Below are 24,840 nucleotides of genomic sequence, written 5' to 3' on the forward strand. Positions count from 1 at the left end.
ATTATCTCTCCATGTTCTGCCTACAAAATGAATCACTTCACATTTCTCTGCATTGAACTTTATCTACCTCCTGTCTGCCCATTCCACCAACTTGTCTATGTCTTTTTGAAATTCCAAACTATCCTCCTCACAGTTCAAAATGCTTCCAAGTTTTGTTTAATCTGCAAATTATGAAATTGTTCCCTGTACATTAAGGTCTAGGTCATTAATATATATCAGGAAAAGGGTCCCAACAGTGACCCCTGGGGAACTCCACTACACCCCTTCCTCCAGCCTGAAAAACATCCATTAACCACTATTACAAAAATAAAAATAAATATACCTGGAAAAACTGAGCAGGTCTGGCAGCATCTGCGGAGAGGAACACAGTTAACATTTCGAGTCCGTATGACTCTTCCACAGAACTAAGTAAAAATAGAAGAGAGGTGAAATATAAGCTGGACCACTACTCTGTTTCCTGTCACTTAGCCAGTTTTGTATCTGTGTTGTTACTGTCCCTTTTATTCCATGAGCTATAACTTTGTTCACAAGTCTGTTGTGCAGCACTGTATCAAATGCCTTTTGGAAGTCCATATACATCATGTCAACAGCATTATCCTTACCAACCCTCTCAGATACCTCTTCAAAGAACTGCAACAAGTTAGTTAAACACGATTTGCCCTTAAATCCATGCTAATTTTCCTTAATCAATGAACTTCCTTCCATCATAAGGTCAGAAGTGGGGCTGTTCGTTGATGATTGCACAATGTTCAGCACCATTCATGACTCCTCAGATACTAAAGCAGACCATGTCAAAATGCATGGGCTATATCCAGGCTTGGGCTGACAAGTAGCAAGTTACATTCACGCCACACAAGTGCCAAGCAATGACCATCTCCAACAAGAGAGAATCTAACCGTTGCCCCATGACATTCAATGGCTTTACCATTGCTGAACCCCCCACTATCAATATCTTAAGGGTTACCACTGACCAGAAACTGAACTGGATTATAAATACTATGGCTACAAGAGCAGGTCAGAGGCTAGGAATCCTGCGGCAAGTAACACACCTCCTGACTCCCCAAAGCCTGTCTACCATCGAGAAGGCACATGTCAGGAGTGTGATGGAATACGGTTCACTTGCCTGGATGAGTGCAGCTCCAAAAACACTCAAGAAGCTTGACACCAACCAGGACAAAGCAGCCTGCTTGACTGGCACCCCTTCCACAAACATTCACTCCTTCCACCACCAACAAACAGTGGCAGCAGTGTGTCTACCAAGATGCACTGCAGAAACTTACCAAACCTCCTTAGTCTGCACTTTCTAAACCCACGACTGCTACCATCTAGAAGAACAAGAGCAGCAGATACATGGAAACACCACCACCCATAAGTTCCCCTCCAAGCCACTCACCATCCTAACTAGGAAATATATCACAATTCCTTCACTGTCATGGGTCAAAATCCTGGAATTCCCTTCCTAACAGCACTATGGATGTATCTACACCACAGGGACTGCGGTGGTTCAAGAAGGCAGCTCACCACCACTTTCAAGGGCAATCAGAAATGGGCAATAAATGCTGGCCTAGCCACATCCTGTAAATTAATTTTAAAAAATTGTCCGTATGAAAATTAATTTTGTCCCAATTTATTACTTCTAGAAATTTTCCCATCACTGAAGTTAAACTGACTGGCCCACAGTTGCTGGGTTTATCTTTACATCCTTTTTGAACAAGGGTGTAATGCTTGCAATTCTTTAGACCTCTGGCACCATCTCTGAGTCTAGGGAAGACTCAAAAATTATGGCCAGTGCCTCCGCGATTTCCACTCTCATTTCCCTCAGTATCCTTGAATACATCTGTTCCAGTCCTAGTGCTTTATCAAATTCAAGTACAGACACCTCATCCAATACATCCTTAACAATTGAAACTCTTCTAGTGTTTGAATTAGCTCCTCTTTCACCATGGTCTGGTTAGCATTTTCTTCCTTGGTAAAGACAGATGCAAAGTATTTATTTAATGCCTCAGCTATGCCCTCTCCCTCCATGCTTAAAACACCTTTTTGGTCCCTGATCTGTCCTACCCCTCCTTTTACCGTTTTTGTCCTATCTAGGTGTCTATAGAAGACTTTGGGATTCCCTTTTATGTTAGCTGCGAGGCTCTTCAAATCCCCTCTTTGCTTCTCTTATTTGTTTATTCACTTTCCCCCTGAACCTTTTGTATTTAGCCTTGTTCTCAATTGTATTATCCACCTGACACCTGCCATAAGCACAGTTTTTCTACTTTATCATAATTTCCATCTCTTGTCATCCAGGAGCTCTGGATTTGTTTGCCCTTTCCTTTCCTTTTCGAGGGAATATACCTTTACTGCGCCCAAACCATCTGTCCTTTGAGGGTAGCTCATCAGTTACTGTTTCTCTTGCCAACCTTTGACTCCAATTTCTTCAGCCCAGATCTGTTTTACCCCATTGAAGTTGGCTCTCTTCCCCACCCCCCACCCTCCCCCGCTTAATTATTATTACCCTGGATTTTTCTTTGTCCTTTTCCATAGTCAGCCTAAACCTTATGATGCCATGATCACCTATCCCCAAATGTTCTCCTAATGACATTTGATTTACTTAGCCCACCTCATTCCCAAGAACCAGGCCTAGCAGTGCCTCTTTTCTCATTGGACTGGAAACATAGTGCTGTAGAAAATTTTCCTATACACACTTTAGGAACTCTTGCCCCTGTCTGCCCTTATACTACTACTATTCCAGTCTATTTTCAGATAATTAAAGCCCCCCCATTATAACTACTCTATAAGTTTTGCGCCTCTAAGTAATTTCCTTGCAAATTTATTCCTCTAGATCTTTCCCACTAGTTGGTGGCCTATAGACTACACTGAGCAATATAATTGCATCTTTTTTGTTCCTTAGCTCCAGCCAACAAGTTTCTGTCCCTGAATCCTCTGAGACACCCGCTTTCTCCATTCTGCAATGCACTCTTTAATCAATATCACCGCACCCTCCCCCTTTTCTTCCTTTCCTATCTCTCCTTCACACTTTGTATCCAGGAATATTAACACTTAGTCCTGCCCTTCTTTGAGCCAGGTCGCTGTTATAGCCACAATGTCATATCCCCACATGTCAATCTATGCCTGTAACTCACCAATCTTATTTACCATACTCTATTCATTCACATACCTGCACAGTAACCCTGATTTAGACTTTATTACTTTCTCCCTTACTCTGACTCTACTTATTAACTTACTACTCCTTATCCTAGTACTAACTGGCTGTCCTGGTGTTTTGTGCACCTTGGTATTCCTTTCTGATATTATCTCATGGCTTCCACACCCCTGCCAACTTAGCTTAACACTCCCCAATAACACCAGCAAAACGCCCAACTAGGAACTCAGTCCTGGCCCTATTTAAGTGCAACTCGTTTGGAGTACAGGTTCCATTTCTCACAGCGTTGGTCCCAATATCCCAAGAATCTGAAGCTGTCCCTCACATCTCCCACCACCACACCACCTTTTAAGCCATGCATTCATCTGCTTTATGCTCCTATTTTTTACACTCACTTGTGCATGGTACTGTGAGTAATCCGGAGGTGACTATTTTTGAGGTTCTGCTCCCTAAATTCTGACTGCAGGACCATATTCCTCTTTCTGCTATGTCATTCGTACCAATGTTGCTGCAACTGATGACATTTCTTACACAAATGTTATCCAGGACACAGGAGGTGTCCTGAAGTTCTTACATAGCACAGAATGTGCACTCTAGGGGTCGAAGGAGCCCTGATATTTTTCTATTTATTAGTTAATCTTGCTACTGCTGATAAACCTTCCCAATACTAATAAACTGTTAATAAACCTTACTACTATTCATAATCCTTACTAATACTATATAATATAATACTATAAATAGTATATAAATAGTATAAATAAATACTATAAATCCTACTATTATTTATTGCAACATACTAGGAGTAATAAACCTTAAAAATAAAAGACAAGATTCACCAGCTATTCACTTGTTATTTATTATTAATATTTTACATATTTATCGTTTTTAACCTGCCAGCTGTTTAGACTCAGTCCCTAAGGAGCAATACTCACCAGCCAAACAACTTAAGACTTTCCTTTGATGTTATACCTTGATCTTTGTTTCTGAGCACATCTCTGAAGCTACAGCCTCTCTCGCCCTTCACCTTGTGCCAGTTTTAGCCCCAAAGTTTCCTCTAAGCTCTCGCTCGCATTCTTGCGCTGATATATTGAAATTCTGTAGTTCCTGGTTTCAACCACTAGAGTGAGCTCTATTAACTCATTGGAGGCACCTTGTGGTCTTAACTGGTACTGCAACATTAAAAGAAATGCATTGAAGACTTTGAAAAGTGCCAAGTCCTGATGTAATGCTTACTGGATTTCTATGCTGACTGGTTTACACATTATATTGTTGGAGCGGCTTTATGTATCATGTAATTTGCTTTTTCAGGGGCAAGATGTTTTAACTAGAAGTTCAGAATTGATCCATTCCGGAGAGTTGACTAAAATCTCAGGCCAAGGAAAGAGCCAACAGAGAACGTTTTTTCTGTTTGACCATCAATTGTTTTTCTGTAAAAAAGACTTGTTGAGACGAGATATGTTGTACTATAAAGGACATATTGATATGGATGAGATAAAAGTACTGGACATAGAAGATGGTAAAGACAAGGATTTTAACATTAATGTAAAAAATGCCTTCAAACTGAGAAATAAAGAGGAAGTCTACCTATTCTGTGCCAAAAAGCCAGAAGACAAACAGCGATGGCTCCAAGCATGTTTAGGTGAAAGAAAAAGGGTGGAAGAAGACAAAGAAATGGGTAAGTTTGATTTCTGAACATTACTCAAGGATAAATAGGTGCAGCAATTGATTTCCCAGCTTCCTATTTGGGCAGTCATTCTTCACGGAAGAATCTTGCCAGTGAGACTTTACAGATTATTCAGCTACATGGGTGTAGGAGGGGACATGGTATCCAAACAAAGTTCAGTCTCAGGCAACATACACAAATTTCTAACTTCCTTACTAATTTTCCTCTTCCCCAACCGGAGGTATCAAGGTCCAATTGTTGCACCTATTTGAGGTTAACTAATTTAGCGCACATTGGAATGGAAATATGGACCATCTGCATGCATTGCTTAGCTACCCATTGACTAAATTTGTCCAGCCTTCGGAGAGGCACTATGGATCACTGTGTAGTAACATTGCTACGTTGGCAATGAAAACAAAATGTAAAGTGGAAGCTACAAATATAATGTATTTGAATCATCTATGATTTTTCTCTAATTTGCTCCCCATAATTCCATAAACTAGTACTTTGCCCAACATATCTTTTATGTTCGATTACAATGAATTGTAATTGCTTTTGAGAATCTGTTTTAATCATAGCTGACCCTCAGTTTAGCTTGGCTGAATGGTAGGATCCTTGCCTCCGAATCAAGAGGTTCTGGGTTCAAGATGTAAACACCACTTCATGACTTGTGCTCATAATTTAGGTTGATACTTAATTCTAGTAGACAGCGAATGCTGCTTTGTCATAAGTGTTGTCTTTGAAAAGGAAATGTTAACCGAAGCCTTGTCCACCAAAATAGATGGACATGATAGATCCCATGCCACCTTTTTTGAAAGATAGCAGGAAATTCTTCTGTTGTCCTCATCAATATTCATCTTCAACCAAAGTCATCAAAAAAAACAATGATTGGTCAGCATATTTTGGGGACATTATCAAACATAAATTGGTTGCTACAAAACAAGTGACTTTTCAAAAAATTTTAAAAATTAAATCATTGTCTCTGAAGCGGTTTGGGAAAAGCATTATATAAATGGGAAAAACATTATATAAATGAAAATCTTTCTTTTCAGAGATGTTAAATTATTAAATGCCGAATCTCTAAGGAATTCTCAACCCAGTATATGTTAGTTGCTTTGTGACTGCTATGTATGTCCGGACAAAGTGTCACTTTGGCATAGTTTGATTGTGTGCTTATGTAATGATTCAGTGGCTTTATCTCCTGTTCTGACTCTTTGCTAAGCTCTTGATCTTAGTTGTTTCATGGAAGAAAGAGAAGGAAAATCAAAGAGGGCAGTCCTTCTTAGTTTGGCAATTGACTGTAGCATTGGCAAGAGTCTAGACGGGCCAGGCCCCCTGGCTTGCCTATGGCCCAAGATAAGGTCTGGAAGTTGGAGAATGTAACAGAGATTTCATCACCTTAAAAGCATAAAAGTCATATTTTAGTAACAGGTCAGATTTGCTCAATAAGTAAATATTTAAATGTCAGAAACAGTTATGATCTGATTAGTATCCTCGCGCTGAAGACATTTAAGGTATTGTAGTGAGGTACGTAAAGATGATCTTTGCAATTAATTTAAGGCACTAAAGCTGCTTAAACTAGTGTTACCACTAATGAGATTAAGTGTCTTTCTATTTAAAGATGCAAGAATATTTACATAGTCTTCACAATCTGATTGAAGAGGTGAATACTTCAGGTTTGAGTTAAGTATTCCTTCTGAATTACAGAAATGTTCATCTTCTGTATATTACATCAAAATACAGATCATAGTACTATGGATGGAAACATAGTGACATGTGTTGTGTACATGTGATGTTTTATTGAAAATTGTTTTATAGTATATCAGTAAGCATTTGGAAGAGGAAAGTAGGTTAATGCTTCAGGTGGCACTTTTTGTCATAATACCTTCTTTGCCAGCTGCTTTCATCCAGCAAGTACACCATCAATATCCTGCTCATGATTGAACAGGTTAACAGGAAGCTCAAAGAAAGATACAGGTGCAGCACAGATATAAGATTGGATCTTTACATCTCAATCCAGCAACTTTATTTTCAGTTACACAGACAAATCATTTTCTTTCCTCCAAACATTACACCATGAGATCGAATGTGATCTTTCACTACATTTCTTTTCCTTTAATAGGATGGAGTGGCACAGAATTTACAGTATAGAAACAGGTTATTCAGCCCAACTAGTCTATATTTCACAGAAAGCTCCTCTCATTCTAAACATCACCTTATTATCCTGCCCACTCCATCCCCCTTTGTTAGCATTAAGTCTCCTCTTAAATGCAATAATACTATGTGCTTCAACTACTCCACATTTTTACAATTCTTCATGCAAAATGAAGAAAATTAATAGAATTGAGGTATTCTGCCCATCTTGACTTTGCTAGCTCTTTTGTAGAGCTATTCAATTAGTCACATTCTTCTGTTCTTTCCTATACTCCTCCACTTATTTTCTTTTTCAAATAATTATGCAGTTACCTTTAGAAAGATGCTATTGAATCTGCTTTCACTACCCTTTAAGACAGTTCTTCCAGATCATCAGAACTCACTGCGCAAAATAAACTCTACTCCTCTCCTCCCAGGTCTTTTGCCAATTATCTTAAATCTGTCCTGGTTATCAGCCCTCCTGCTGGTGAACATAGTTTGTTCTTAATTGCGCCATCAAACATACTTGGTTTGAGCACCTCAAATAAATAGCCCCTTATCCATTACTGCTCCAGTGAGAACAATCCCAAACTTTTCTGCTCTCTCCACATAACTGAAACCCCTCAGCCCTTCTGGTAATTTTCCACTGCATTCTGTCTTGAAAGCCTTACTGTGCCTACAGTAATGCCCAGAATTGGTCAAAATACTCCATCTAAGGCCTAACTAGTGATTTATAGAAAGTTAGCCTAACAACTTTGCTTTTGTATTCTATACAAATACAAATTATATATACAATAAAGGGGAGGATGACAAACAGAGCAGCTTTGGAAGGTGGTTAAAAAGATGAAGGTAGCAAAGAGGAAATATGTATAAAATTATCAAGAACATAAGAGGAAATAGTATTGTTTTCTATAGGCACACAAGTGTAAGGAGAAACAAAAACATTGTCTTATTTTCTGTTTCTCAAAAAAAAACCCAGGAAAAAATGACTGTCAGGTTGGTTAAACATGGTCCTTTTAGGTTTCTTACATATTGCCCTGGATTTTCATGGAGACTCCAGAGGCTTCCAAAATGGCGGGCAGGATCCGAAGTCCCTTCCCCTCTCCCCCATTTCAGGCTGGTCCTATTTTCTCCAGGGTAAGGGAGAAGGAGGCAGGTGTGACTCTGATGGGGAACCCTGAATTCAGCAGGGCCGTTTGAACATGATGCTGAGTTCAAGCAGACTTCGTTTTCACTGGCAGAAGGGTCTTATCTTGCAGTGTGGAGTTATGAATCTTTAGAGAAGTTATAAATATTCTTGAAGGGCACATAAGCTCTGTAGAACTGTCAAGTTATTTAAATTGCCAGCTCTTTAAAAATGGGAGAAAAAAAACTACCTGGCTTTGTCTTAGAGTTGGAAAAAAAATCCATTCTAGCATGTTTCAATAGCTATTTGTTTATGTAACCCTAAGTGCTATCATAATTGCATTATTGATGTTTGGCTGCTATCCACAGCCTACCATTATCATGTTGGGCTTTGTAAATTCACTGTTTGATTGACAGCTGAAAGGGATTATTAAAGGAATAGCTGCCTTTGATGTGTGGCTCTGAATACAAGCCTATTGGTTTTAATAAGGGATTAAGTACTTGAGATTTAGATGCTTTGAATGGCTCTTGACTGGGAGTGTTTTTTTATATGGTGAACTCTGTAATAGATATTTAGAGCTTTAGTTATTTCATCCAGTGTGGTTCTTAAGATCCGCCCAAGGTAGATGGGTGAGTTGGCATGGAGGGTGTAAAGGCAAAAGGTGGTGGGTAGGGGATGATGAGTTAGCACTAAATTGGCATAGGGGCTGTAAGAGGCCATGGGCATAGGTGCGTTTACATGTTTTGGCATGGGGTTGAGGGGCTATAGGGCCTAATGTTTAAGAAAAACACTGGGACAATGTCCCAGAGAACCAAGGCTTACCTTTTAAACAGTCTCCCTTGGCTGTCCTCAGTGCCGTGGCCGCTCCAGTCTGCATTGGGGTGGCGATGGGCCTGACTCCATCCTGCCGTTTGGGGCACTTTTTCCCCAGGTGGATGCGGCAGCCAGGAAATTTCCTGACTCCCACTATCTGACTCGGGAACAAAAAAATCCAGGCCAAGGAATGCTGGACACACTGTAAAAACAGTCACTTGCAGCTGACTTCAAGTTTTTTGTCTAGTATGCCTTGTTTTGTAAAAATAGCAAGAAAATAATCAGTAGGTAACTAACCTAAACCCATAAAAGATTTCCCAGAACTTTTCTTCAAACTAGTGTTTTATTCAACCATTTGAGAGTTGGTGGTGTCAGTGGGGGGTGGGTGGGTGTAAAAGCCTTTCCTGATTACATTCCATGCTAATTGTATGGTTGATCTAACAACTTTTGCCTACGTTGGATAAAACAGACTATTTAGTACATAGTTTAAAATAACTTCACGTGACTATATATACCATTTGTTATTACCGCAATTTGCACTAAGTTAGTAATTTAAAATCTTTGTGCTGTGTGCAATATGTGAAATTACACAAATTAACCTACTCCATTGTAGCTGTAAACAGAAAGAAAAATGCTCAATAAAATAGAATGTACAGCTTTGACACTGATGACATTGAGTTAGATGTGCACCAGAATCATCTTTGATCCGAAGTGTCTGTCAAATTGGATGATTTAGAGATATGCTGGTAGGGCAAGCAGTTGGTGAAAGAAAACATGGGAAAGGAAATAATCATGTAGATATACAAGTCATTAAAATAAACACTGCAATTATATACATTAAGTCATAAGATGAGCAGAATTTTTTTTTGAGATACTTAGAATACAAAAGCAAAGAGGTAATATTAAACTTGTACAAAGTTTTAACTTGTTGCTGAAGTATTGTGTATAGTTTTGGGCATCTATGGGAAAAGCAGTGTAAACTATGCAGCATACATGTAATATGATGGGGGCAGAGATGCAGGGTTACATTATAGTTGGTGCTCTTTCATCAAATCTGAAAAGGTTAATGGGTGGCTGAACAAATTTTTCAAAGTTATCAAAGGCTACGATAAGGTAAACAATGAGAGATCATTACCACCTGATGAAGATGAAGGGTAAAAATTAAGATAATTAGAAAAGGTGGCAATTATTCTTTTACACAGAGGTTGATCAAAATGTAGAGTTATTTTGCCACAACTATTAAAGTTGTGTTAATAAGTACTTTCAAAAACGAATTAGATAATTTCTTGATTTCCAATGGCATTGCACATGGGGCATCAAGAACAATAGGTGAATTAGGATTAGGTATGGATTATAACTGGATCGCGGCATGCTGATATAATTCAATAAGCATTTTAAGAGTCATTCTATCCTTTTATATAATACATTGATTTTATTATTGTTTAGAGCTAAATTGCAAGCACTTGCAATTTGAAAGCAGAATGTAAAATAAACAATTTCCATTATGTGGCATCTTTCCGATCCTCCGGACAAAATACTTTACAGGCATTGAATTACTTTCAAAGCATTTTCATTGTTGCTTTGTAGGCAAATACCTGCAACCAATTTGTGCACAGGAAGGGCCCACAAACAGCAAAGAACCGAATGACTAATTAAACAGTTTTTGGGTGGTTTTGGATGAGGAATAGAAACATAGAAAATAGGAGCAGAAGTACTTCCCCACCATTGGGAACATCCTTCCTGCATCTACCCTATCTAGTCCTGTTAGAATTTTATAGGTTTCTATGAGGTCCCCCCCCAACTCATTCTTCTGAACTCCAGCGAATATAATCCTAACCGACTCAATCACTCCTCATATGTCAGCCCCGCCATCCCAGCAATCAGTCTGGTAAACCTTCGCTGCACTTCCTCTATAGCAAGTACATCCTTCCTCAATAATGAGACCAAAACCTGCACACTGTATTCCAGTTGTGGTCTCACCAAGGCCCTGTATAATTGCAGAAAGACATCCCTGCTCCTGTACACGAATCCTCTCATTATGAAGGCCAACATACCATTTGCCTTCTTTACTGCCTGCTGCTTACCTTCAGCAACTGGTGTACAAGGACACCCAGGTCTCGTTGCACATTCCCCTCTCTCAATTTATAGCCATTCAGATAATAATCTGCCTTCCTGCTTTTGCCGCCAAAGTGGATAACCTCATATTTATCCACATTATACTGCATCTGCCATGCATTTGCCCACTCACTCAGCTTGTCCAAATCACACTGAAGCATTTCTGCATCCTCCTCACAGCTCATCCTCCCACCCAGCTTTCTGTCATCTGCAAATTTGGAGATATTACATTTAGTTCCCTCATCTAAATCATTAAGATATATTGTGAATAGCTGGGGTCCCAGCACTGATCCCTGCGGTACCTCACTAGTCACTGCCTGCCTTTCGGAAAAAGACCGAATGAACATTGACTTTGACAGAGAGAATGCCCCTATTTTTTTGAAATAATGCCATAGAATTTTTAATGCCCATCTGAGAGGACAGATCTCTGGTTTAAGGTTTCATTTGAAAGCTGACAATGCAGTACTTCCTCTAAAAATCCAATACTTGTCAGTGCTAAGGTGACGTGTTAAGCTACATTTGGACTTGGATATAGCGCCCAAAATCTTGAACTGTACTAATTACACATAAGTAGAAGGTTTTACGAACAGTGAGGAGGGCCATCATCAATTTATCAATTAAGCCCCAGTTAGAGATATGCATGCTGTAAAAACTGCCAAAAGCATTTCCTGCCCTGCAGTTATCACCTTGTGTTGATTTTTAAAAAATTATTTGTTCATGGGATGTGAGCGTCGCTGGCTAAGCCAGCATTTAGTGCCCATCCCTAATTGCCCTTGAAAGGTGCTGGTGAGCTGCTTTCTTGGACTGCTGCAGTCCATGTGTTGTATGAACACCCACACTGTTGTTAGAGAGGGAGTTTCAGGATATTGACCCAATGACAGTGAAGGAGTAACAATGCAAGGTTAGGATGATGAGTGGCTTGGAGGGGAACTTGCAGGTGGTGATGTTTCCATGCATCTGCTGTCTTTGTCCTAGGTGGTAGAGGTCATAGAATTTGGAAGGTGCTGTTGAAGGAGCCTTAGTGAGTTGCTGCAGTGAACCTTGTAGACTGTACACACTACTGCCACTATGCATTGGTGGTGGAGGGAGTGAATGTTTAAGGTGGGATGCCAATCAAGTGGGCTGCTTTGTCTGGAAGGTGTCAAGCTTCTTGAGTATTGCTGGAGCTACACTCATCCAGGCAAGCAGAGAGTATTCCATCACACTCCTGACTTGTGCCTCGTAGATGGTGGACAGGCTTTGGGGAGTCAGGAGGTAAGTTATCCCTGCAGAATTCCCAGCCTCTGACCTGCCCTTGCAGTAGGCTAGGAATTCTGCAGCGCTTGATTGGCACCCCATCCACAAACATTCACTTCCTCCACCACTGATCAACAGTAGCAGCAGTGTGTACCATCTACTAGATACACTGCAGAAATTCATCATTGCTCCTTAGGCAGCACCTTCCAAACCCACAATCACTACCATCTAGAAGGACAAGAGAAGCAGATGCATGGGAACACCACTACCTGGATGCTCCACTTCAAGCCACTCACCATCCTGAGTTTTCCATTCCTTCACTGTCGCTGGGTCAAAATCCAGGAACTCCTTCCCTAACAGCCATGTGGGTGTATCTACTGTACAGGGACTGCAGCATTTCAAGAAGGCAGCTCACCACCACTCCCTCAAGGGCAATTAGGGATGAGCAATAAATGCTGGCCTAGCCAGCAAAGCCCACATCCTGTAAATGAAGAAAAAGTAAAAGCCACAGCATTTATATGGCAGGTCCAGTTCTGTTTCTAGTCAATGGTAACCCCCCAGCATGTTGATGGTGGGGGATTCAGCGATGGTAATGCCATTGAGTGCCAAGGGGAGATGGTTAGATCCTTTCTTGTTGAATTTGTTCATTGCCTAGCACTTCTGTGGCCTGAATGTTACTTGCTACTTATCAGTCCAAGCCTGAATACTGTACAGGTCTTACTGCATATGGACATGGACCTCTTTAGTACCCGTGGAGTCGTGAATGGTGCAGAATATTGTGCAACCATCCACGCACATCCCCATTTCTGACCTTATGATGAAGGGAAGGTCATTGATGAAACAATGTAAGATGGCTGGGCCTAGGAAACTGCCCTGAGGAATTCCTGCAGTGATGAACTGGGACTGAGATGATTGACCTCCAACAATCACAACCATCCTCCTTCCTTTGTGCTATTATTACTCCTACCAGCGGAAGGTTTTCTCCCTGATTCTCATCAACTCCCGTTTTGCTGGGGCTCCTTGATGCCACACTTGGTCAAGTGCTGCCTTGATGTCAAGGTCGGTCACTCTCGCCTTGCCTCTTTCAGCTCTTTTGTCCATGTTTGGACAAAGGCTTTAATGAGGTCAGTAGCTGAGTGGTCCTGGCAGAACCCAAAATGAGTGTCAGTGAGCAGGTTATTGCTGAGTAAATGCCGATGGATAGCACTATTGACAACACACTCTCCATCACTTTGCTGATAATCGAGTTTAGACCGATGGGGGCAGTAATTGGCCAGTTGGATTTATCCTGCTCTTTGTGGATAGGTCATACCTGGGCAATTTTCCATAGTGCCAGGTAGATGCCAGTGATGTAGCTGTACTGGAACAGCTTGGCTAAGGGTGCAGCTAGTTCTGGAGCACAAGTCTTCAGTACTAATGCCAGAATGTTATCAGGGCCCATAGCCTTTGCAGTGTTCAGTGCTTTCAGCCATTTTTTGATATCACATGGAGTGAATTGAATTGGCTGAAGATTGGCATCTGTGATGCTGGGGACTTCAGGAAGAGGCTGAGATGGATCATTCACTCGGCACTTCTGGCCGAAGATGCTGCAAATGCTGCAGCCTTGTCTTTCGCACTGATGTGCTGGGTTCCCCCTTCATTAAGAATAGGGATATTTGTGGAGCCTCTCCCTCCAGTGAGTTGTTTAATTGTCCACCACCAATTCACGACTGGATGTGGCAGTACTGCAGAGCTTAGATCTGATCAGACTCGTTGGTCTATTGCATGCAGCTTCTGCTGTTTGGGATGCAAGTAGTTCTATGTTGTAGCTTCACCAGGCTGACACCTTATTTTCAGGTATGCTTGGTGCTGTTCCTGGCATGTACTCCTGAACTCTTCATTGAACCAGGGTTGAGCCCCTAGCTTGGTGATAATGAGTGATATGCCAGGCCATGAGGTTACAGATTGTGGTTGAATACAATTCTGCTGCTGCTGATGGCCCACAGTGCCTCATGGTTGCCCAGTCTTGAGTTGCTAGACCTGTTTGAAACCTATCCCATTCAGTATGGTGGTAGTGCCACATAACATGATGGAGGGTATCCTCAATGTGAAGATGGGACTTTGTCTCCACAAAGACAAAGCAGTCACTCCTGCCAACACTGTCATGGACCAATGCACCTGCAATAGGGACAAGGTCAAGAAGGTTTTTCCTTCATCACCTGCCAAAGACCCAGTCTAGCAGCTATGTCCTTTAGGAGTTGGCCAGCTCAGTCAGTAGTCAAGCTACTGAGTCACTCTTGGTGATGGACATTGAAGTCCCCCACCCAGAGTGCATTCTGTGCCCTAGCCATCGTCAGTGCTTCCTCCAAGTGGTGTTCAACATGAGGAGAATTGATTCATAAGTTGAGGGGCGGTTATAGATAGAAACATAGAAAATAGGAGCAGGAGTAGGCCATTCGGCCCTTCGAGCCTGCTCCGCCATTCATCATGATAATGGCTGATCATCCAACTTAATAGGCTGCTCCCATTTTCGGGAACATCCTTCCTGCATCTACCCTGTCCAGTCCTGTTAGAATTTTATAGGTTTCTATGAGATCCCCCTTCATTCTTCTGAACTCCAGCGAATATAATCCTAACCGACTCAATCTCTCCTCATATGTCAGCCCCGCCATCCCAGGAATCAGTCTGGTAAACCTTCGCTGCACTCCCTCTATAGCAGGTACATCCTTCCTCAGATAATGAGACCAAATCTGCTCACAGTATTCCAGGTGTGGTCTCACCAAGGCCCTGTATAATTGCAGCAAGACATCCCTGCTCCTGTACTTGAATCCTCTCGCTATGAAGACCAACATACCATTTGCCTTCTTTACTGCCTGCTGCACCTGCATGCTTACCTTCAACGACTGGGGTACGAGGAAACCCAGTTCTCGTTGCACATTCCCCTCTCTCAATTTATAGCCATTCAGATAATCTGCCTTCTTGTTTTTGCTACCAAAGTGGATAACCTCACACTTATCCACATTATATTGCACCTGCCATGCATTTGCCCACTCACTCAACTTGTCCAAATCATACTGAAGCATCTCTGCATCCTCCTCACAGCTCACCCTCCCACCCAGCTTTGTGTCATCTGCAAATTTGGAGATATTAAACTTAGTTCTCTCATCTAAATCATTAAGATATATTGTGAATAGCTGGGGTCCCAGCACCGATCCCTGCGGTACCCCACTAGTCACTGCCTGCCATTCGGAAAACGATCCGTTTATTCCTACTCTTTGTTTCCTGTCTGCCAACCAGTTTTCTATCCATCTCAATACACTACCCCCAATCCCATGCGCTTTAATTTTACACGCTAATCTCTTATGTGGGACTTTATCGAAAGCCTTCTGGAAGTCCAAATAAACCACATCCACTGGCTCCCCCACATCAACTCTACTAGTTACATCCTCAAAAAATTCCAGTAGATTTGTCAAGCATGATTTCCCTTTCATAAATCTATGCTGACTCTGTCCAATTCTGCTACTGTTTTCCAAGTGCTCAGCTATTAAATCTTTTATAATGGACTCTAGAGTTTTCCCCACTGCCAACGTCAGGCTGACTGGTGTATAATTCCATTTTCTCTCTACCTCCCTTTTTAAATAGTGGGGTTACATTAGCTACCCTCCAATCTGTAGGAACTGTTCCAGAGTCTATAGAATCTTGGAAGATGACCACCAATGCGTCCACTATTTCTAGGGCCACTCCCTTAAGTACTCTGGGATGTAGATTATTAATCCCTGGGGATTTATTGGCATTCAATCCCATCAATTTCCCCAATGCCATTTCCCTTCTAATACTGATTTTTTTTCAGTTCCTCCCTCACTAAGCCCTGTGTTCCCCAACATTTCTGGTATATTATTTGTTTCCTCTTTTGTGAAGACAGAACCAAAGTATATATTTAGTTGGTCAGCCATTTCTTTGTTCCCCATTATAAATTCCCCTGTTTCTGACTGTAAGGGACCTACATTTGTCTTCACCTTTTTCCCTTCACATAACTATAGAAACTTTTACAGTCAGTTTTTATATTCCCTGCAAGCTTACTCTCGTACGTTATTTTCCCCTTCTTAATCAATCCCTTGGTCCTCCTTTGATGAATTCTAAACTGCACCCAGTCCTCAGGTCTGTTTTTTTTTTTAGCCAATTTGTATGCCTCTTCCTTGGATCTAATACTATCTTTAATTTCCCTTGTAAGCCATGGTTTGGCCAGCTTTCCTGTTTTACTTTTACAGGGATAAACAATTGTTGCAGTTCACCCTTGCGCTCTTTGAATGTTTGCCATTGCCTATCCACCGTCATCCTTTTAAGTAACGTTTCCCAATCCATTATAGTCAACTCGCGCCTCATACCATTGTAATTTCCTTTATTAAGATTCAGGACCTTAGTCTCAGAGTCAACTACGTCACACTCCATCTTGATGAAGAATCTATCATATTATGGTCACTCATCACTAAGGGTTCTCGCACAACTAGATTGCCAATTATTCCTTTCTCATTACACAATACCCAGTCTAGGATGTCCTGTTCTCTATTTGGTTCCTCAATGTATTGGTCCAGAAAACTATCCCGTATATACTCCAGGAATTCCTCCTCTACGGTATTGTTACTAATTTGATTTACCCAATCTATATGCAGATTAAAGTCACCCATAATTACAGATGTTCCTTTATTGCACTCGTCGCTAATTTCCTGTTTAATGCCATTTGCAACATCACCACTACAGTTTGGGGGTCTATATACAACCCCCACTAACGTTTTTTGCCCCTTAGTGTTTCTCAGCTCTACCCATACAGATTCCACATCGTCGGACATAATATCTTTCCTTATTATTGCGTTAATTTTCTTTCTAACCAGCAATGTAACTCCACCGCCTTTTCCTTTTTGTCTGTCCTTCCTAAATACTGAATATCCCTGGATGTTCAGTTCCCATCCCTGGTCACCCTGCAGCCATGTCTCCATAATCCCGACTATATCATACCTGTTTACATCTATTTGCATGGTTAATTCACCCACTTTACTGCAAATACTCCTCGCGTTAAGGCACAAAGGCTTGTCTTTTTAACATTAGTTGTCCTGGTCCCACTATTTTTCACTGAGGCTCTGTTTGATTCTTGCCCTTGATTTCTCTACCTATGACTTATCTTATTCCCCTTTCTGTCTTTTGTTCTTGTCCTTGATTCCTCCTCCGCTGACTCTTTGCATAGGTTCCCACCCCCTGCCATTTTAGTTTAAACCCTCCGCAACCACTCTAGCAAATATTCCCCCTAGGACATCAGTCCCGGTCCTGCCCAGGTGTAACCCTTCCAGTTTGTACTGGTCCCACCTTCCCCAGAACCGGTCCCAATGTCCCAGGAATCTGAAACGCTCCCCCTCACACCGTCTATTCAGCCACATATTCATCCGATATATCCTGCTATTTCTACGCTGACTAGCACGTGGCACTGGTAATAATTCTGAGATCACTACCTTTGAGGTCCTACTTTTCAACTTACTTCCTAACTCCCTATATTCTGCTTTTAGGACCTCATCCCTTTTTTTTACCTATGTCGTTTGTACCAATGTGTATCATGACCACTGGCTGTTCACCCTCCCCCTTCAGAGTGTCCTGTAGGGGGAATGTCTGAGACACCCTTGACCCTAGCACCAGGGAGGCAACATACCATCCTGGAGTCTCATTTGCGGCCACAGAAATGCCTATCTATTCCCCTTACAATTGAACCCCCTATAACTATTGCATTCCCACACTTTTTACTCCTCCCCTGTGCAGCAGAGCCAACTGTGGTGCAACGAATTTGGCTGTTGCTGCTTTCCCCTGAGAGGCTAGTCCCCTCAATAGTATCCAAAACGGTATACCTGTTTTGCAGGGGAATAGCCACAGGAGATTCCTGCACTGCCAGCCTAGTCCTCTTGCTCTGCCAGGTGGTCACCCATTCCCTTCTTGCCAACGGGCTCTAAGCCTGCGGTGTGACCACCCCTCTGTACGTGCTATCCACAATACCCTCCCCCTCGCAGATGCTTCACAGTTTCCCCAGCTGCCACTCCAGCTCCGAAACCCAGGCTTCCAGGAGCTGCAGCTGGAGACACTTCCTGCACACATGCTGGCCCCAGGCACTGGAAATGTTCCTGGCTTCCCACATAGAGCAGGAGGAGCACACCACGGCTTTGAGCTCTCCTGCCATGACTTACCCCTTTAAATGAAATTAAACATTTTGGATGATACTTAGTATCAAATAATATCAATTACTCTAGGGCCCTTCTTCCCTGCTCATCCCTGATATAGAATATAGCCCTTACAAACGATGAACCACAAAATAAAACCTTAAAAACCATAAGCAATAAAAGTAGTAAAAACTTACCCGATCATACTCACGGTACTCAAAGGATCACCTCATTCCCTCCTCACCGAACTCCCAAAGCAGCACTCCAGTGCAGACTGTGATGCTGACTGCAGAACACTCTTCCCAGATGGCAACCAGCAGGAGGTTTCCTTGCCCATGTTTGACCTGATGCCATGGGACTTCATGGGGTCCAAAGTCGATGTTGAGGACTCCGAGGGCAACTCACTCACGACTATATACCACTTTGCCGCCACCTCTGGTGGGTCTGTCCTGTCGCTGGGACAGAACATACCCAGGAATGGTGATGGTGCTGCCTGGAACATAGTCATATGTTCATGGAATCATACCTTACAGACAATGTCAAGCTGTTACTTTGTTAGTCTGTGGGACAGCTCTTCCAATTTTGGCACAGGCCTCCAGGACAGGATATGCAGTGTCATTTTGAGTGCCTAGATCAATGCTGGTATCTGTCCGGTTTCATTTCTTTCAGACTTTGTAGCAGTTTGATACAACTGAGTGGCTTGCTAGGGCATTCCAGAGGGTACTTAAGAGTCAACCACATTGCTGTCGGTCTGGAGTCACATGTAGGCCAGACCAGATAAGGACAGCAGATTTCCTTCCCTAAGGGATATTCGTGAACCAGATGGGTTTTTAACAACAATCGACAGTGATTTCATGTCACCATCAGACCAGCTTTTAATTCCAGCTTTAGTAATTGAATTTAAATTCCACCAGCTGCCATCATGGGAATTGAACCTGTGTCCCCAGACCATTAGCCTGGGCCTCTGGATTACTAGACCAGTAACATTATCACTATGCCAACTGCCTCCTCACTCTCAGTATTCTAATTACTACCATAAAAGAATGTGTTTTTAATGCACACTCCTACACAGCTAAAGTAACCATTGCAGGTGGAGGAATCCAATGATAAAGCTGAAATTCAAATAGCTGAGTAGGACGTTACTAGGAATATCAAGTGTGAATGACCATAATACAGCATGATATGTTGCTGTTGCATGGTGACAGGATCATATATTCAAGGCTCTGCCCCAGTATATGGTGCCTGACCTCATCAATACTTGATGGGGAAGCAGGATTTTGAGTGCAGGGCAAGTGTTTCCCTACTTGAGGTGTTAGAAGGAAAGTCACACTGAGTAACAATCATCATTGCCTTGGAGCCATTTTCATGTGCTGACAGAAACTGGAAATTCACTTCTGTGATGAGAAACATGCATTCTGAGCAAGAACAGGAAGAAAATTGTGTTCAAAAGAGATTCTTGTTCTTAATGATTTGCTCTTCTCCTTTGCAGTATCACACATGCATATTTTTGGTTGATTATGGAGTGTGTTCATAACGGTTACATATCAATAAAGAGTTTTCTTTTGCATTAATCTTCTTTCAGGATTTGTAATACCAGAAAATCAGAAGAAACAAGCAATGTTAAATGCCAAAAAATCCAGGCATGGGAAGATGAAAGGTAAGTAGGAAAACATATTTAAAGGTTTCCATTGTGTAGTCCGGTAAAATATTTAAGGAGATCGCACAGGCTTCAGATTTTGAGCAGCTGATTTCAGTGATTCTTTTCAAATAAATGGTGTAAAAATATAGTATTTTAAAGGTTTAAAAAATTAAATGAGTATCTCCTGGATTAGTTTTGATCACCCTAAGATATGGGAAAGGAATTTTCCATTTTTTATATGCCCCTCACTGGGTTTTATCTGGTTTTTCATTTTTCCCAGGAGATTATAGGGTGGATAGGGAGTGTGCGTATCGTTGATGCATAATATCACGACTATGTAGGATGTGCTAGATGGGCCAGCGGCTCACTTCCTGACATTTTGATATGTTCGCAGTATATAGCAATAGGCAAACTGCAACTTATAGCAACCAAAATAGTTTTAATTTCCCACTGTGTAAAATGTTCAGGTAAACGTCATAACACACAAGTGTGTTATTTCTAGAGAAAGTACCAGTTGTGAGCTTGAATGAAAATGTAATAAAATCCTAGCAAGTAACTTGTTTAAATATCTTAAGGGAAGGAGCATAATTTGACCTGAAACCTTGTACTTTTTTCAGGGGGAGAGGAAAGAATGGTTATGGCTAGTACTTGCACTAACTGAATAAACCAAATTATCTTTTAATTACATAGGATTCCAGGATTTCTGATTTTCCCATGGAAACAAAAACCATCATGACATCTTAAGATCGCTTTTATTTCTGCAAAATTCAGGGTCTCTTTTTGCTAGATGTAATACTACAGCTGAATATCTACTTGTTTTACGCATTGAATATATAATACAGATTAATGGGATACTGAATTAATTCTACTCAAGATGATATGGCAACTCATGTCATTGTACTTGCTCACTACTTGTCTAGATATTTAGTTAGCAGGCTGAACTAGGAAAAGAAAATCTTCTGTGCTATGCAGAAGCTTTGGGCTACTGTCATGTGTGACATTCTTTTGGCTTTTCAGAATTCTGTTTCAGTTTGGTTGAGATTGGGGATGGAAGACAAGAGGAAATCCTATTCTTTCTGATCTGATGTCGAATAGTTTTGGCAATGGTGGTCACTGCATGAAGCAGTTGCTTTATTCACAACACTGTTTTAGCTGAAAGGAATGACCTTGATGCAGAAGTGACAAAAAGCACATTAGTGCAGTGCGTATCACTGTATGCATACAAATTTGTTATGATGCTCAGTAGATTGTTTGATTCTGATTAAATAGTTAATTAACAGCAATATAAGATTCTTTATTTTTACTGTTCCAGGGGTGAGTTATAGTGGATTTTCAGTTCCTCCTCCACATCAATCTCTGCATCCACTCCACCAGCGACACATCACTGTGCCTACCAGCCTCCCTCAGCAACAGGTGTTTGCATTGGCTGAACCCAAACGTAAACCTTCTCCCTTCTGGCACAGCTTTACCAAGTTGACGCCCTTTAAGAGATGAAAATACATGGTTACCATAAGGAGAAAAATCTAAGAAAATCACTGTGGAGATCAAAGGTTCTGGGAAAGCTTCCAGCTTTGAGTAGTTGAACAATAAAAGCCATCAATTATGAATGTTACACCGTATTTCTACTCTCCAAGTAGCTCAATTGAGGCCTTTCTGACATCTGTATCAGCCAGGCAATGAAAATAATACAACTGTGAGACAAACAGTTACAAAAAGCTGCAGTTTCAAAATGTACTCTGGTGAATTTGTAAGTTATTGTCACCGGCTATTTTACAGATGATGAGTACATTATTTTCAATAGCTGTGAATGATGCTGTTATTGAGAACAGTTACCAGTATTCTATCACATTGGGTCTCTTCATTCCTCTCTGTACATTTGTACTAGATATTTTAGTTAATCATTGACCCCTTTGCCTTGAGATTTTATGGAACAGTGACAAAATTCAAATTCGCATGTACCCAGTTGAGACAAATCACAAATGTGATTATATTACAAAGTTGTTCAAAAAAAAGCACACTATTGAATACAAGGTGATACTGGTTGGTACATAGACATTTTAAGCAAGCAAATGTTTTGAAACATGAAATGTAAGAAGCACATTGTATATTTTGCGGTTGGAATTATAAGGGGTTCCATATTAATATGAAAAGACAGAAATATAAGCAAAATGTTTTTTATAATAGTGTCTGATATGTGCTTTAAATGCCGATGCCTGCAGATGAATGTTCCTTCATTGCAACAGAAACACCATCATCTTGTGCTCAAAAGGGAAATCAAACTTTTTTTTGTATCTGATCAGTATTTTAGCCTGCCAAGGCCTTAAATTTCCTTGTTTACTTGTATTAGAATAGCACAATAGGACTTCTTTTTTCATTTTGCATATGGCATTAAATTCACAGTGTTGATCAAGAGTAACTTTAATTCTCAGCACTCCAAATGAAAATTACCAAAACAAACATACAGGACTCAGTGCTTTTGTTTTTATTTGCTATTTATGGCATGGACTGTGAGCCCCCAAACCAAACTACTGTGTCATCAGTTCTTAGTAGAATGTTTCTTAGTGAATACAATAATTACTTATGGAATTGCTTCATGTTTCCAGGAATGGCATACAGCCCTAGATAAGCACGATGTTTTGCCAATGTGTCAGAATTGTGATTTTTTTTTTTGCATCCATTTTAAGTCTTGCCTTTAAACTGTACTGTAAAATAATAACAGCCTTTTTGTTTTGTTACTGTTGGAAAATTTGTATGAAGGATGTCATAAAATCTAATAGGATTTAAAAATGTTTATTTATAACCAAAACAGTTTGGAAACAGTTACCTTTAAATTACAAAGGAAACCAGCTGTTGGGGAAATGTTACTGGCAAACTGCAGTGCAGCTTTTGTGAACCAAAGAACATTAGCCATAGTAACTAGCTATTATTCAATATTACATTACTCCCCCTCTCATTTTGCAGGCTTTGAAAATATCCAGTAAATGGATATTTCCAAATTATCTGTAATACATGGGTTGCTTTGTATATACTGATGATTTACATGTCTTGATATTTTTACTGAAACTGGTTTTTCTTTCATGACATTTACCACCTCATATAATAGTGATGTCTGGTGTATACTGTTACATTTCTGAGCAGTCTTATGAGCAGATGACCGCTTCAAAACAATTTAATTGGCTGCTGTACAATATTGTTATCTCAAGCATATATGTACATAACTAATGTAACTATTTTTTGTAGATTAGTTTTTATTATGTTGCAGTAAGTGATTTATCTGCTGTTAATGTAAAAAATAATTGCTCAGAAGTCATTTATTTTGGTGAAATAAACATGATTTTCTCATTCCAAATGATACTTGTTCATTCTTACTTAACATGGTGCATAAAAAGCTGCTTTTTAAAAGACCGACAATGTTCAGACAACAGTGTGTCTGCTTGCATGGAACAGATGAGTCAACAGCTACTTAAATCCTATCTTGTCATATTGTAGGACCTTTGTTTTTCCCTTATTTTTCCTTTCTGTCCTGAATGCCTGACTCTTGCTGGAATAAGCATCAGCACCTCCATCATTAATTATCGCAAGTGGACATTTTTGTATGGAGCTACACAGGGAGTGTCAGCAAAGCAGAAACAAAGATTTATATCTATGCAACAACTTTCACAGCCCCACAACTTCCCACCACAACTTTGAAAGTTCTTCACTGGCTGTAAAATGCGTTGGGAAGTGCAGTCTTTGTTATAATGTAGGCAATGTAGCAGCCAATTTGCACACACCAAACTCACACAGACAGCAGTGTGATAATGACCAGATATGTTCTTGTAATGTTAATTGAGAAATATTGGCCAGGACACCCCCTGTTCTTCAAGGATTTTTGACTTCCATTTAAGAGGGCACATAGGCCTCAGTGTAACATCCCTCCCAGAAGATAGCACCTCAGAGAGTTTTCCCCTGGCGTGTTAGCCTAAATTTTCGTGCTCAAATCCCTGGAGCTGGACTTTCACTCAGAGCCAGAAGGTTGTGCGTTCAAGTGCTACAAACTGAGCCATGGCTGATGTGTACTTACAGGATATTTGACTGTGGAGCTTCATGTACCAGTCCAATCTAATGTTTACCACAATTCCTACCAGACTATTCAGAGGAGTCTTTTCTTCAAAAATACCATTTTCCAATCTGGTTCTACCTGAATTTAAGATTATTTAGTCATAATTCCCGTTTTGGTGGGATGCTGTTTATAAGACCATAAGACATAGGAGCAGAAATTAGGCCAATCGGCCCATCGAGTCTGCTCCACCATTCAATCATGGCTGATAAGTTTCTCAACCCCATTCTCCCCATAACCTTTGATCCCCTTACCAATCAAGAACCTATCTATCTCGGTCTTAAATACACTCAATGACCTGGCCTCCACAGTCTTATGTGACAATGAATTCCATAGATTCACCACTCTCTGGCTAAAGACGTTTCTCCTCATCTCTGTTCTAAAAGGTCTTCCCTTTGAGGCTGTGCCCTCGGGTCCTAGTCTCTCCTACTAATGGAAACATCTTTCCCACGTCCACTCTATCCAGGCCTTTTAGTATTCTGTAAGTTTCAATCAGATCCCCCCCTCATCCTTCTAAACTCCATCGAGTATAGACCCAGAGTCCTCAAACGTTCCTCATATGTTAAGCCTTTCATTCCTGGGATCATTCCCATGAACCTCCTCTGGACCCTCTCCAGGGCCAGCACATCCTTCCTGAGATAATTGCTCACAATATTCTAAATGTGGTCTGACCAGAACCTTATAAAGCCTCAGCA

At 40.9% G+C, this 24,840-nt stretch overlaps 1 protein-coding gene across 3 annotated transcripts in view; it reads left to right on the forward strand.

Annotated features, from left to right (window-relative positions):
* LOC121284462 (spermatogenesis-associated protein 13-like) overlaps nt 1–23,395 on the forward strand; it is a 216,447-nt gene extending 193,052 nt beyond the window's left edge. For all 3 annotated transcript variants that reach the window (XM_041199953.1, XM_041199954.1, XM_041199955.1), the window contains 3 exons: nt 4,457–4,823; nt 19,990–20,064; nt 21,359–23,395. In XM_041199953.1, coding sequence (XP_041055887.1) covers nt 4,457–4,823; nt 19,990–20,064; nt 21,359–21,540 — 624 coding nt within the window. In that variant the 3' untranslated portion in view covers nt 21,541–23,395. The remainder of the gene's footprint in view (nt 1–4,456; nt 4,824–19,989; nt 20,065–21,358) is intronic.
* The last annotated feature ends 1,445 nt before the right edge of the window (nt 23,396–24,840 follow it).

This window comes from Carcharodon carcharias, chromosome 11 (assembly GCF_017639515.1).
Source record: "Carcharodon carcharias isolate sCarCar2 chromosome 11, sCarCar2.pri, whole genome shotgun sequence".
NCBI lineage: Eukaryota > Metazoa > Chordata > Chondrichthyes > Lamniformes > Lamnidae > Carcharodon > Carcharodon carcharias.